The following is a 14,689-nucleotide window of genomic DNA, read 5'->3' on the forward strand; positions in this document are numbered from 1 at the left end:
GTGTGCATGTAAACATAGCATACCCTACCGGAATCCAGCACGATCATGAGTGTCACGTCCTGACCAGTATAAGGGGTTATTTGTTATTGTAGTTTGGTCAGGACGTGGCAGGGGGTGTTTGTTTAGAGTGTTTCGGGGTTTGTTGGGCTATGTTCATATTTAAGAGGGGTGTTTGTTTAGAGTGTTTCTGGGTTTGTTGGGCTATGTTCTTTGTTAGTCTATTTCTATGTTAGTTCTAGTATGTCTATTTCTATGTGATGTTTATTGGGTGGACCTTCAATTGGAAGCAGCTGCTCCTCTTTGCTTCTAATTGAAGGTCCTATTTAAGAGGAGTGTTGTTCATGTTCCTTGTAGTTGTTCCTTGTTTAGTGTTTGTTGCACCTGACAGGACTGTTTAGGTTTGTTCTTTTTTGTATTCGTATTTATTTGTTTCTCCTTCTTCAAAATAAAAAGATGAGTATACATATTCCCGCTGCGTTTTGGTCCAATCCATTCGACAACCATGACAATGAGGCCTACATCATCTGTCATCATAATGCTAATGATGACACACGTCATTCAACACTGGAAAATCAATGTGTTCATCATGTCCTGTGGAAATGTCATTATGAGTCTGACATGTTGAGTGATTATCAATACAGCTTACTGCTTTAACTACACCATCTTACTAGGAATGTGAAAGAGATTGCATTTCCAAGGAAATTGGAAATGCAATACATTATTATTATTACGACGATGGCATTAAAGTTTTCATCAGGCTGCTTCTAAGACAGACAGACAGACAGAGGAGGAGGAGCTGGACACCGGAAGAGGAGGGGTTGGACACGGGAAGAGGAGGGGTTGGACACGGGAAGAGGAGGGGTTGGACACGGGAAGAGGAGGGGTTGGACACGGGAAGAGGAGGGGTTGGACACGGGAAGAGGAGGGGTTGGACACGGGAAGAGGAGGGGTTGGACACGGGAAGAGGAGGGGTTGGACACGGGAAGAGGAGGGGTTGGACACGGGAAGAGGAGGGGTTGGACACGGGAAGAGGAGGGGTTGGACACCGGAAGTAGTACTGACTTGTAGGCCAGCGTGGCGCTGAAGTGTTGTTTGATGTAGGCCTCCAATACCGTGTTAAAATGCTGGAACTTCCTGTCTGCTATCAGACCAATGATGTAGATCTGAGACAGAGAGAGCGAGAGGTAGAGAGAGCGAGAGGTAGAGAGAGCGAGAGAGAGGTAGAGAGAGAGTAGTAGAGAGAGCGAGAGGGGGGACAGAGAGGTTGAGAGAGAGAGGGGAGGAGGGGAGAGGAAGGAATAACAGTTGTATTTGATATGGTGAGAGAGCTGGCCTCACTGGTACAAAGACACACAGACAAGCAACAGACAGACATACAGACATGTTTATTCAGAGTGAGAATAACAGAGGCATATGGATAGAGATCGACAGACAGCCACATGCAGAAACTGACTGACAGAGAGAGAACAGAGCAGGTACAAGAGTGACAGAGAATATAAGAGAGAGACAGGAACACACACACACACACACACACACACACACACACTCACCAGGGCGTCGAACACTAGGATGTCGTAGTCGTCAGTCTGGGAGTGTTCCATCATGATGGTGAACAGAGCATCCAGAGTGTCCTGGAGAAACTAGGAGGGGAAGAGAGGCCATGAGATGACACACACACACAGTACACACACAGTACACACACACACACACACACGCACCTTGACCACTTCCTCTCCGTCGATGATCTTGAGTTTCTCCAGGTTTTCTTTGAGGAGCTCAGGACGAGTCCTCCATTTCAGTAGACCCAGCAAGCCCACTGAGAAGGAGAAAGACAACAATCCATCAATCCACAAATCTATCCATCCTTTAATCCACATATCTATCCATCAATCAATCCACATGTCCATCCATCAATCCATCCATCCATTAATCCATCCATCTATCCACATATCCATCCATCAATCCATCCATCCATTAATCCATCCATCTATCATCAATCCATCTATCATACCACACATTTATCCATCCATCCACATGTCCATCCATCCATCCATCAATCCACATATCATCCATCAATCCACATATCCATCCACATATCCATCCATTAATCCATCCATCATACCACACATCTATCCATCAATCCACATGTCCATCCATCCATCCATCCATCCATCCATCCATCAATCCACATATCCATCAATCAATCAAATTGAATCAATCAATGTGCAATACAGAAACCCAACCTTAAACCACAAACAATGCAGATGTAGAAACACGGTGGCTAGGAAAAACTCCCTAGAAAGGCAGGAACCTAGGAAGAAACCTAGAGAGGAACCAGGTTATGAAGGGTGGTTGCCCTCTTCTGGCTGTGTCGGGTGGATATTATAAGAGAACATAGCCATCCATCTATCCATCCATCAAAAAATCCATCCACATATCCATCCATCCATCCATCCACCCACAAATCCATCCACATATCCATCAATCCACATATCCATCCATCCATACATCAAACCACATATCAATCAATCCATCCATCCACCCATCCATCCATCCATCCATCCATCCATCCATCCATCCATCCATCCATGCATCCATCCATCCATGCATCAAACCACATATCAATCCATCCATCCATCCACCAATCTATCAACCCATCCATCAATCCACATGTCCATCCATCCATCAAACCACATATCATCCATCCATCCATTCATCCATCCATCCATCCATCCATCCAGTAATCCACATATCCATCCATCCATCAATCCATCCAGTAATCCACATATCCATCCATCAATCCATCAATCCACATATCCATCAATCCACATATCCATCCATCCATCCATCCATCCATCCAACATCAAACCACATATCCATCCATCCATCCATCCATCCAACATCAAACCACATATCCATCCATCCATCAATCCACATATCCATCCATCAATCCACAAATCATCCCTCCATCCATCCACATATCCATCCATCCATCAATCCACATATCCATCCATCCATTTATCCACATATCTACAAATCCATCCATCCATCCATCCATCCATCCATCCATCCATCATCAAACCACATATCCATCCATCCATCAATCCACATATCCATCCATCAATCCACAAATCATCCCTCCATCCATCCACATATCCATCCATCCATCAATCCACATATCCATCCATCCATTTATCCACATATCTACAAATCCATCCATCCATCCATCCATCATCAAACCACATATCCATCCATCCATCAATCCACATATCCATCCATCAATCCACAAATCATCCCTCCATCCATCCACATATCCATCCATCCATCCATCCATCAATCCACATATCCATCCATCCATTTATCCACATATCTACAAATCCATCCATCCATCCATCAGTCCACATATCCATCCATCTGTCCATCAATCCATCCATTAATCCATCATCTATCCATCCATCCATCAATCTACATATCCATCCATCCATCAACCTACCTGTCATTCACCATGACCCAGTACACCCACAGGGTGACAATCATTCAAATGCAGTCATCATTCCTCTCACTAAGGGCTTGATGCCCAAGAGCTTAAATCCCAGGAACTACAGCCTGAAATTTAGCACACTAGGTTTGGAGTTCTTGCCCACTGAACATACACTGTTTGAATCAACATTATTTCCAAGTAATTTCAATGAAATTACGTCGAACCAACATGGAATAGATGCTGAATTGACATCTGTGCCCAATGGGTGGTGTGTTTCCATTGCAGAAAGCATAGCCATAAGCTTGTTAGGCTACTAGTTAGCTATGTTACCAAAGATACTGATAGTTAACTAGCTGCAAGGCATTTTATCTGTTCAAATTCAGTGGTTAGCTGCTAATAGGCTATCTAGCTCGTTTTTAGCTACAAGCAAAGGCCATAAACGTGAGAAATAACTACAAGAATGCTAATATAAATTGCTAGCTAGCTAATTAAACTCTCTGCAAGGCAGAGTGCTGTAGTGTCTTTCAAAGAAAATAAAGTTAGCGATATTGCTAATATAGCTAGCTGCTAAAGTTGTGCTAGCTATCGATAGTTTGGGCTAGTTTTAACATGTGACTTTTACTTTTTACAGGGTTAAAAAAACAAAGACTTGGAAAATGTTGGTTTGACAATATTTTACAGTTTGAGCTTGTTTGTTAATCAAATTGGTTAATCAAAACTACTTGCAAGGAGAAGGCCCAATCCCAAATTGACCCCTAAACCTAGATCTGAGGGCATTTTATTGGTATTAATCTTGGTCAAAAATAAAGTGTCACGTAATTGGTTAGCTGTTCGATTATATTCTGGGTCCATGCGTGTTAAGAGAATAGATTTTTTATTTATTTTACCAGGTAAGTCGACTGAGAACACATTCTCATTTACAGCAACAACCTGGGGAATGAATGAGTCAATTGTACGCTGGGGATGATTAGGTGCCCATGATGCTATGAGGGCTAGATTGGGAATTTAGCCAGGACACCAGGACACAATAAGTGCCATGGGATCTTTAGTGACCACAGAGAGTCAGGACACCCGTTTAATGTCCCATCTGAAAGACAGCACCCTACACAGGGGAATGTTCCCAATCACTGCCCTGGGCATTTGGACGTCTTTTTAAACAGAGGAAAGGGTGCCTCCTACTGGCCCTCCAACACCACTTCCAGCAGCATCTGGTCTCCCATCCAGGGATCAACTAGGACCAACCCTGCTTCGCTTCAGAAGAAAGCCAGCAATGGGATGCAGGGTGGAATGCTGCGGGCCAAGCATACCACCCTGAGAGATGCTAGAGTAGCAGAACCAGAACGAGGAGCTCTATCTCTCTTTGCAAGTTACGGGATGAATGTCCCCTCCTCTTCCGAAATTCAAACGATGCTAACACCTGCGAAATCATGATTTGTCCAAATAACCAGTGAAGAAAAACCCAAAACACCGGGACTACTGCTGCTCATTCTCTCACGCATCCCATTCCTTCCCCCCAGATTCTAGGGTACCAGTTTTGTTCATGTTGATTGGTCCACGAGAGATATGATTGGTGTAAGCAATATTGCGAAACTTACATTTCAGAGAGCAAAGTGAAGGGATTATCATATTGCAAACACAAACACTTCCTTTGAAAGCCCACATGACTTGGCACCGCCCTGGGGGTTTGAGGGGGCTTGTTGAGGGGCCAGAGTTTTTGCAGAAGCCCTGTTTAAGCCTTGGCCAATACAATGGAAATGAACTAGGAAATACATTCAAGCACCAGATTTAGTCCACGTGGAAATGGGTCTTTGGCAGTGAGAGGGAATGTACACATCGCCCCATTCACTGTCACTTTTCCCTGCTCAAGTAGAAGTCCATCATAAGCAAAAAAACAACATACGCTCCCTTCTGTATGACATAGACCATGTTAAGCTCCCTCCGTAGTGTAGACCACTGAAGCCCCTGTACAGGTGTCAGTGTTCAGTAATGTCTTCCTCAGTAGTGAACCTGTCTGCCTGCTGTCCATCTGTTGACTGGGAGTACAGGTCCAGGAAGAGATGGATCATATCCCTCATCCAGACAGCTGCTCTTTGTGTGTGTGTGTGTGTGTGTGTGTGGGGGGGGGGGGGGGGGGGGGGGGGGGGTTATATCTGGACTGGTGATTAACACTGCAGCACAGTTATCATTACAATGATGAACTGGCTTCTTCACCAACAGCTGTTACACAGCACCTGTATGCCATGCCAGGGCCCTGGCTGTGTGTGGGGGAAGTGCGTCTGTGCGTTTGTGTGTACGCCAGCGCCGGCGTGTATGACAAAACTACGACATACTCTGTCTGTTCTGAGACCACACACACACACACACACACACACCGTTCTGAGTGAGCTTGGTGGAGCAGACGAGGGTTGAGATGGTGAAGCTGTCTCTGGAGCTGACAGACAGGCCTCCTACACTGCTGCTGCTGCGGCTCAGTGTCCCCGTCTTGTGAACGTCCACATAACGCGTAGAGGGTAGGGACAGGTACGAGTTCACATCCTCCATACGCTTACTGTCCCCCTGTAGAGAGAAGGAGAGAGGGGGGAGAGAGACCGAGAGGGTGGGAAGAGAGAGAGGGTGTGAGGAGAGAGAAAGAGGAGAGAGAGGGTGGGGTGATATAGAGAGAGAGCGAAAGAGAAACAGAGGGAAACAGAGAGAAAGAGAGAGAGAGGGAGGAGAGAGGGGGGGAGATGGAGAGAGAGAGACAGAGTTTAGCTTGGGAGTGAATCAACAGTAATTCATCTTCATTCCTTTTAGCACTTAATCAATAATTCCAGTTCATTTGGCAGTGAATCTATAATTATTCAGTTAGCCTGTTCAGTCGGTTGTGAATCTTTAATAATTCAGTGTCCTTGGCGATTTGACTGTGACTCTGACGTAATTCAATTATTCAGTTCATTTAACTGTGAATCTGTACTGGTTCATTTATACCGTTAATTCATTCGTTTTGTAGTTGTGTGAATTGATTCAGTTCTGACCTTGAAGACCACCAGGTCATGAAGCCCGTCCTTCAGCACGGTTCCATCTTCCTTCATCAGGCGAACAAACGCCATGGCAAAGTTCTTCTCACTCTTATCCTTAGCTACACACACACACACACACAGAGAGAGAGAGAGAGAGAGAGAGAGAGAGAGACAGAGAATTAATTCATTTAGTAGATGAAAGCAATGGCTTTCTCCCTGTCACATTGCTTTCACACTTCCAGCCCTTTCAGCTCAGTGGTAAAGAAGGTAAGGATGAGGTTGTATGTACTCACACTCCTGAGAGGAGCGGTGTCTGAACATGAAGCGCAGGTGGATCCTGTGCATCTCCTCCAGAGGGATGGCCACCTATAGGACGGAGGACAACATTACATCTCCTGTTAGGACCCTGTGCTATAGGACAGAGGACAACATTACATCTCCTGTTAGGGCCCTGTGCTATAGGACAGAGGACAACATTACATCTCCTGTTAGGGCCCTGTGCTATAGGACAGAGGACAACATTACATCTCCTGTTAGGGCCCTGTGCTATAGGACAGAGGACAACATTACATCTCCTGTTAGGACCCTGTGCTATAGGACAGAGGACAACATTACATCTCCTGTTAGGGCCCTGTGCTATAGGACAGAGGACAACATTACATCTCCTGTTAGGGCCCTGTGCTATAGGACAGAGGACAACATTACATCTCCTGTTAGGGCCCTGTGCTATAGGACAGAGGACAACATTACATCTCCTGTTAGGGCCCTGTGCTATAGGACAGAGGACAACATTACATCTCCTGTTAGGAACACTGTGCTATAGGACAGAGGACAACATTACATCTCCTGTTAGGGCCCTGTGCTATAGGACAGAGGACAACATTACATCTCCTGTTAGGGCCCTGTGCTATAGGACAGAGGACAACATTACATCTCCTGTTAGGACCCTGTGCTATAGGACAGAGGACAACATTACATCTCCTGTTAGGGCCCTGTGCTATAGGACAGAGGACAACATTACATCTCCTGTTAGGGACCCTGTGCTATAGGACAGAGGACAACATTACATCTCCTGTTGGGGCCCTGTGAGATAGGACAGAGGACAACATTACATCTCCTGTTAGGACCCTGTGCTATAGGACAGAGGACAACATTACATCTCCTGTTAGGGCCCTGTGCTATAGGACAGAGGACAACATTACATCTCCTGTTAGGGCCCTGTGCTATAGGACAGAGGACAACATTACATCTCCTGTTAGGACCCTGTGCTATAGGACAGAGGACAACATTACATCTCCTGTTAGGGCCCTGTGCTATAGGACAGAGGACAACATTACATCTCCTGTTAGGACCCTGTGCTATAGGACAGAGGACAACATTACATCTCCTGTTAGGGCCCTGTGAGATAGGACAGAGGACAACATTACATCTCCTGTTAGGGCCCTGTGCTATAGCACAGAGGACAACATTACATCTCCTGTTAGGGCCCTGTGCAAACATGTGACATGCCTGGATTTTAACCTTTATTTAAAGCTTTTTCATCAAACTGTCCATTTTTATTTTTATCCAGCACCATCCTGCTTTCATTTTTGGTGTAATTTCTGGATAAGGTTTAAAACACAGGATCAAATGTTGTATTACACACTAACAGAGCGTGTTTAGTGTTACGTGTTGTACACAGAGGGAAACAGCTGATCAACGTGCACAAGAATACACACCCTAAGACACAACTTATCATTCAAACACACACACACACACACACACACACACACACACACACACACTCGCTGACCTTGAACGTCTCCATCCAGCGTGGTTGTTTGACCTGGTAGTAGATGACAGATCTGTAGTCGTTGAGCGGTCGATCCCCCGCTCCCAGACAGATAGAGTTCTACAGGACAAAACAGAAAGAGAGAGATGACCGAAAGAGAGAGAGATGACAGAAAGAGAGAGAGATGACAGAAAGAGAGAGAGATGACAGAAAGAGAGAGCGATGGCAGAAATAGAGAGAGATGACAGAAAGAGAGAGAGAAGACAGAAAGAGAGAGAGATTAGAGAAAGAGAGAGAAGGCAATCAATTCAACTAACTCACATCAACCTAGATACTGTACATCCAACCTAGATACTGTACATCCAACCTAGATACTGTACATCCAACCTAGATACTATACATCCAACCTAGATACTGTACATCCAACCTAGATACTATACATCCAACCTAGATACTGTACATCCAACCTAGATACTTTACATCCAACCTAGATACTGTACATCCAACCTAGATACTGTACATCCAACCTAGATACTATACATCCAACCTAGATACTGTACATCCAACCTAGATACTGTACATCCAACCTAGATACTGTACATCCAACCTAGATACTATACATCCAACCTAGATACTGTACATCCAACCTAGATACTGTACATCCAACCTAGATACTATACATCCAACCTAGATACTATACATCCAACCTAGATACTGTACATCCAACCTAGATACTGTACATCCAACCTAGATACTATACATCCAACCTAGATACTGTACATCCAACCTAGATACTGTACATCCAACCTAGATACTGTACATCCAACCTAGATACTGTACATCCAACCAAGATACTGTACATCCAACCTAGATACTGTACATCCAACCTAGATACTGTACATCCAACCTAGATACTATACATCCAACCTAGATACTGTACATCCAACCTAGATACTGCACATCCAACCTAGATACTGCACATCCAACCTAGATACTGTACATCCAACCTAGATACTGCACATCCAACCAAGATACTGTACATCCAACCTAGATACTATACATCCAACCAAGATACTGTACATACAACCTAGATACTGTACATCCAACCTAGATACTGTACATCCAACCAAGATACTATACATCCAACCTAGATACTGTACATCCAACCTAGATATTATACATCCAACCTAGATACTGTACATCCAACCTAGATACTGTACATCCAACCAAGATACTATACATCCAACCTAGATACTGTACATCCAACCTAGATACTATACATCCAACCTAGATACTGTACATCCAACCTAGATACAGTACATCCAACCAAGATACTGTACATCCAACCAAGATACTGTACATCCAACCTAGATACTGTACATCCAACCTAGATACTGTACATCCAACCAAGATACTGTACATCCAACCTAGATACTATACATCCAACCTAGATACTGTACATCCAACCTAGATACTGTACATCCAACCTAGATACTGTACATCCAACTTAGATACTATACATCCAACCAAGATACTGTACATCCAACCTAATCTTGGTTAACCCAGACCTAAAGTCTCGCGTAATTGGTCAGATGCTCGATGAAGTTCTGGGTCCATAAGTGTTAAGAACAGTGAGGAAGAGCTCCACCCTCTCTCTCTGCATGTTACGGGCCGAATGTCCCCTCCCCTTCAGATATTCCAAAGATGCTAAGATGCAAAAAAATATGATTTGTCCAAATAACCAGGATCAAAAAACCAAAGTAACAGAACTGCTGCTACTGATCTCATGCATCCTGTTGTGTCAAGACAGATCCACGGCATCATGTATCTTAGCGTGGTCTGTCCACAACAGATTACATCTAACCCAACAACTCAGAACCATATGACATGAAATACAAAGGAGGACACAGTGCTGAAACAGTATCCCTGTTCGCCTACCTCCAGATGACCCCCCCAACTCACCGACACAATCTTGCCCTCCTCGTCACACACCATCATGATGACCTCCATGTTCTTCTGGCTGGTCTTGTTGTACTTGTCAAAGTCCCCGGCCCACAGCGTCAGGTAGATGTCGTTGCGGATGTCCCCCGGCATGATGATCTCTGGGAAGCCCAGTTTACGGGCCACCACCGTGCTGCGGTCCACCAGGTGGGGGTACTCCTTACGGATCTGGACGATGTCACCCACCAGGGCCTTCATCGTCACCCATAGACCTGGAGGGAGGACAGAGTAGGGTAAAGATGCCCCTAGACGCTGATCTTGGGTCAGTTTTGAATTACCCACACCAATGGTTAAGGTTAGGATTGGGGGAGGGGAAGGTGATGCAAGATCTGTACCTAGGGGATAAGGGGAAACTTCACCCCAGAGTGGGGATGAGGGGTAGAGAGGAGGAGAGAGGACCAAGCATTGATAATGCAGTGGTTGTTGTGTGAGGTGAGATGTTGTACCTTGTCCTCCACTGTCTCCTCGTGACGCTGTCACCTTGTTCAGCAGGGGGTGAAGGAAGTCATTCTCTGCCACGACCCTGCACACCCACATACACACACATTTAAACTACACGACAACAGCTAAAATAGGTAGGGTGGAGGGAGAGAGGAGGAGAGGGTGAAGAAGGGAGGACTTACGGAAAAAAAGGGATGAAATGCTGCTTCTCCTCATCACACTCTATCTTTCCTTTGATGATGTCACTGATGTCCATCACTGCAGACAATAAGAACAATAATGACCTCTTCTATTAAGAATGACCTCAGGTTATTTTACATTTTCTTTGATCCACTTAGTAAACAATATTCAATATTCAAGCTGTGACCAGCATCAGTGGATCCCAATTCAAAATGTTGTTAACACTGCCCACTGCCCCATGCCCACTGCTCACTGCCCCATGCCCACTGCCCCATGCCCACTGCTCACTGCCCCATGCCCACTGCCCCATGCCCACTTCCCCATGCCCACTGCCCATTGCCCCATGCCCACTGCCCCATGCCCACTGCCCCATTGCCCACTGCCCACTGCCCCATGCCCACTGCCCCATGCCCACTGCCCCATGCCAACTGCCCCATGCCCACTGCCCACTGCCCCATGCCCCATGCCCACTGCCCACTGCCCACTGCCCACTGCCCATGCCCACTGCCCCATGCCCACTGCCCACTGCCCAATGCCCACTGCCCACTGCCCCATGCCCACTGCCCACTGCCCCATGCCATACACTAGTCTCTACCTGCCACTCCAAAGGGCCTGCGGAGGCCCTGGGTACACTTCTTGGTGTTGGTCTCCTTCAGTTCCATACGACCCACTCTCACTATCTGACAGATCAGGTAGATCTTCTCTCTGTTCAAGTCCTTATTACCCAAGTCCTGGAGGGAGGGAGGGATGGAGGGAGGGAGGGAGGGTTTCAAAATCAAAAAACATGATTTATATGCACAGAGCATACATTTCCAAAATTAGCATTTTTCAACTGGTGGGTTGTGATTTCCCCTCCCACAATTTGAATATTGATGCAACCTGGTTAAATTTGGGTCATGAGGCAAACCCAGTTGAGAGCCACTGACCTAAATTATTTGATGGCACCTCAATAACTGGATATGGACAAGAAATGCATCAAACAGTGCTCTCTAGTGGTAACTTACTGTAAAGACCACCTTCAAGTTGTTCAGCATCTCAACCTCCTTAGGAAAGCCTTTACTGCCCCAGCGAACCAGATAGTTCTCACTGCAGAGGGAGGCCATGGAATGGGTTAACAAGAAGCACATCTCACAAACACTTAACACACACTCAAAAGGAATCTTAAAAGGATTCGGGAATTTGCCAATGAGGCCAGAGAAACTCATGGATAACATTTTTATGTCTCTGCATACAGTATGAATGAAGTAGCTAACTAGCATTAGCTCAATGACTGGAAGTCTATGGTATATACTATGGTATCTACTGTACAAGCATGATAGCAGTTACCATAGACATCCAGTCATTGCGCTAACACCAGTTACCATTTGCGCTAACGCTAGCTGGCAACTTCCTTCAAACAGCAAACAAATGGTTTCCATGAGTTCATCTGACTCTGGGGGAGAAAATAAAGGGCTTCATTGCCAAAATCCTGAAGTATCCCTTCAACGCATCATCCACTGATAGAAATGCACATACGGGATGAATTCACAGAAAAATAAATGTACATAGGGCCTACATAGGGACTGGAATGCTTTATAATACATTGCTTTCTCCTAAATATAAGTCTTGTTGGGCAGCAGAGACTGACTGACTATCAATCTGCTAAAAGTGTACGGTAGGGATATGTTGCTAAGCTTTCCAAAGCTGACACCTTCCCAAAATATCCCTGTCACAGTTTGACAGAAGGAGGCCTTCAGGCACTGTGGCCACGATGGAGAATGTCACATACCAGCGTAATACTCTGGCATGGATGAGAGAGGAAGGAGAGCCTAGATCTGTCGCTCTGACAGTGATAGACAGCTATCACCATTAGCCGTCAGTCAAGCATTGCCTTTCTATTTTCTGAATTTCTACGATGATATTTAAACAGTATGTACATTAGATTAGACAGTAACCATGTTGAGAGACAGGAGAAAGAGAAGTGGGAGAGCGCTGAGGAGAGAGAGAAACAGGAGAAAGAGAAGTGGGAGAGCGCTGAGGAGAGAGAGAAACAGGGGAAAGAGAAGTGGGAGAGCGCTGAGGAGAGAGAGAAACAGGGGAAAGAGAAGTGGGAGAGCGCTGAGGAGAGAGAGAAACAGGAGAAAGAGAAGTGGGAGAGCGCTGAGGAGAGAGAGAAACAGGAGAAAGAGAAGTGGGAAAGAGAGAGAGAGAAACAGGAGAAAGAGAAGTGGGAGAGAGAGAGAGAGAAACAGGGGAAAGAGAAGTGGGAGAGCGCTGAGGAGAGAGAGAAACAGGGGAAAGAGAAGTGGGAGAGCGCTGAGGAGAGAGAGAAACAGGAGAAAGAGAAGTGGGAGAGCGCTGAGGAGAGAGAGAAACAGGGGAAAGAGAAGTGGGAGAGCGCTGAGGAGAGAGAGAAACAGGGGAATGAGAGGTGGGAGAGCGCTGAGAGAGAGAGAGAGAAACAGGAGAAGAGAGGTGGGAGAGGCCGCTGAGAGATAGGAGAGACAGGAGAAAGAGAAGTGGGGAGAGCGCTGAGGAGAGAGAGAAACAGGAGAAAGAGAAGTGGGAGATCGCTGAGTGAGAGAGAGAAACAGGAGAAAGAGAAGTGGGAGAGCGCTGAGGAGAGAGAGAAACAGGAGAAAGAGAAGTGGGAGAGCGCTGAGGAGAGAGAGTGGGAGAGCGCTGAGGAGAGAGAGAAACAGGAGAAAGAGAAGTGGGAGAGCGCTGAGGAGAGAGAGAAACAGGAGAAAGAGAAGTGGGAGAGCGCTGAGGAGAGAGAGAAACAGGAGAAAGAGAAGTGGGAGAGCGCTGAGGAGAGAGAGAAACAGGAGAAAGAGAAGTGGGAGAGCGCTGAGGAGAGAGAGAAACAGGAGAAAGAGAAGTGGGAGAGCACTGAGGAGAGAGAGGAACAGGGGAAAGAGAAGTGGGAGAGCGCTGAGGAGAGAGAGAAACAGGAGAAAGAGAAGTGGGAGAGCACTGAGGAGAGAGAGAAACAGGAGAAAGAGAAGTGGGAGAGCGCTGAGGAGAGAGAGAAACAGGAGAAAGAGAAGTGGGAGAGCGCTGAGGAGAGAGAGAAACAGGAGAAAGAGAAGGGGGAGAGAGAGAGAGAAACAGGAGAAGAGAAGTGGGAGAGAGAGAGAGAGAAACAGGGGAAAGAGAAGTGGGAGAGCTCTGAGGAGAGAGAGAAACAGGGGGAAGAGAAAGTGGGAGAGCGCTGAGGAGAGAGAGAAACAGGAGAAAGAGAAGTGGGAGAAGCGTCTGAGGAGAGAGAAGAAACAGGAGAAAGAGAAGTGGGAGAGCACTGAGGAGAGAGAGAAACAGGAGAAGAGAGGTGGGAGAGCACTGAGGAGAGAGAGAAACAGGGAGAAAGAGAAGTGGGAGAGCGCTGAGGAGAGAGGAGAGAGAGAAAACAGGGGAGAGAGAGTGGGAGAGCATGAGGAGAGAGAGAAAACAGGGGAAAGAGAGGTGGGAGAGCACTGAGGAGAGAGAGAAACAGGAGAAAGAGAAGTGGGGAGAGCGCTGAGGAGAGAGCGGAGAGAGAAGAGAGAAACAGGGGAGAGAGAAGGGTGGGGAGAGCGCTGAGGAGAGAGAGAAACCGGGGAGAGAGAGAAGTGGGAGAGCGCTGAGTAGAGAGAGCAGAAACAGGAGAAAGAGAAGTGGGAGAGCGCTGAGGAGTAGATGGAGAAACCAGGAGACAGAAGAAGTGGGAGAGCGCTGGGAGAGAGAGAGAGAAATCGGAGAAAAAGAGAAGTGGGAGAGCGCTGAGGAGAGAGAGAGAGAACAGGAGAAAGAGAGTGGGAGAGCGCTGAGGAGAGAGAGCGAGAAACAGGAGAAAGA

General features: G+C 46.3%; 1 protein-coding gene across 1 annotated transcript in view; it reads right to left on the reverse strand.

Annotated features, from left to right (window-relative positions):
* The window catches only part of dock2 (dedicator of cytokinesis 2), a gene marked incomplete in the record, with an annotated part of 130,364 nt that overhangs the window by 95,922 nt on the left and 19,753 nt on the right, over positions 1-14,689 (reverse strand). The window contains 12 exon segments of the mRNA XM_029771257.1: positions 1,063-1,163; positions 1,551-1,640; positions 1,719-1,816; positions 5,854-6,037; positions 6,496-6,599; positions 6,774-6,846; positions 8,273-8,371; positions 10,214-10,464; positions 10,699-10,775; positions 10,876-10,951; positions 11,469-11,604; positions 11,878-11,959. Coding sequence (XP_029627117.1) covers positions 1,063-1,163; positions 1,551-1,640; positions 1,719-1,816; positions 5,854-6,037; positions 6,496-6,599; positions 6,774-6,846; positions 8,273-8,371; positions 10,214-10,464; positions 10,699-10,775; positions 10,876-10,951; positions 11,469-11,604; positions 11,878-11,959 — 1,371 coding nt within the window.

This window comes from Salmo trutta, chromosome 13 (genome assembly GCF_901001165.1).
Source record: "Salmo trutta chromosome 13, fSalTru1.1, whole genome shotgun sequence".
NCBI lineage: Eukaryota > Metazoa > Chordata > Actinopteri > Salmoniformes > Salmonidae > Salmo > Salmo trutta.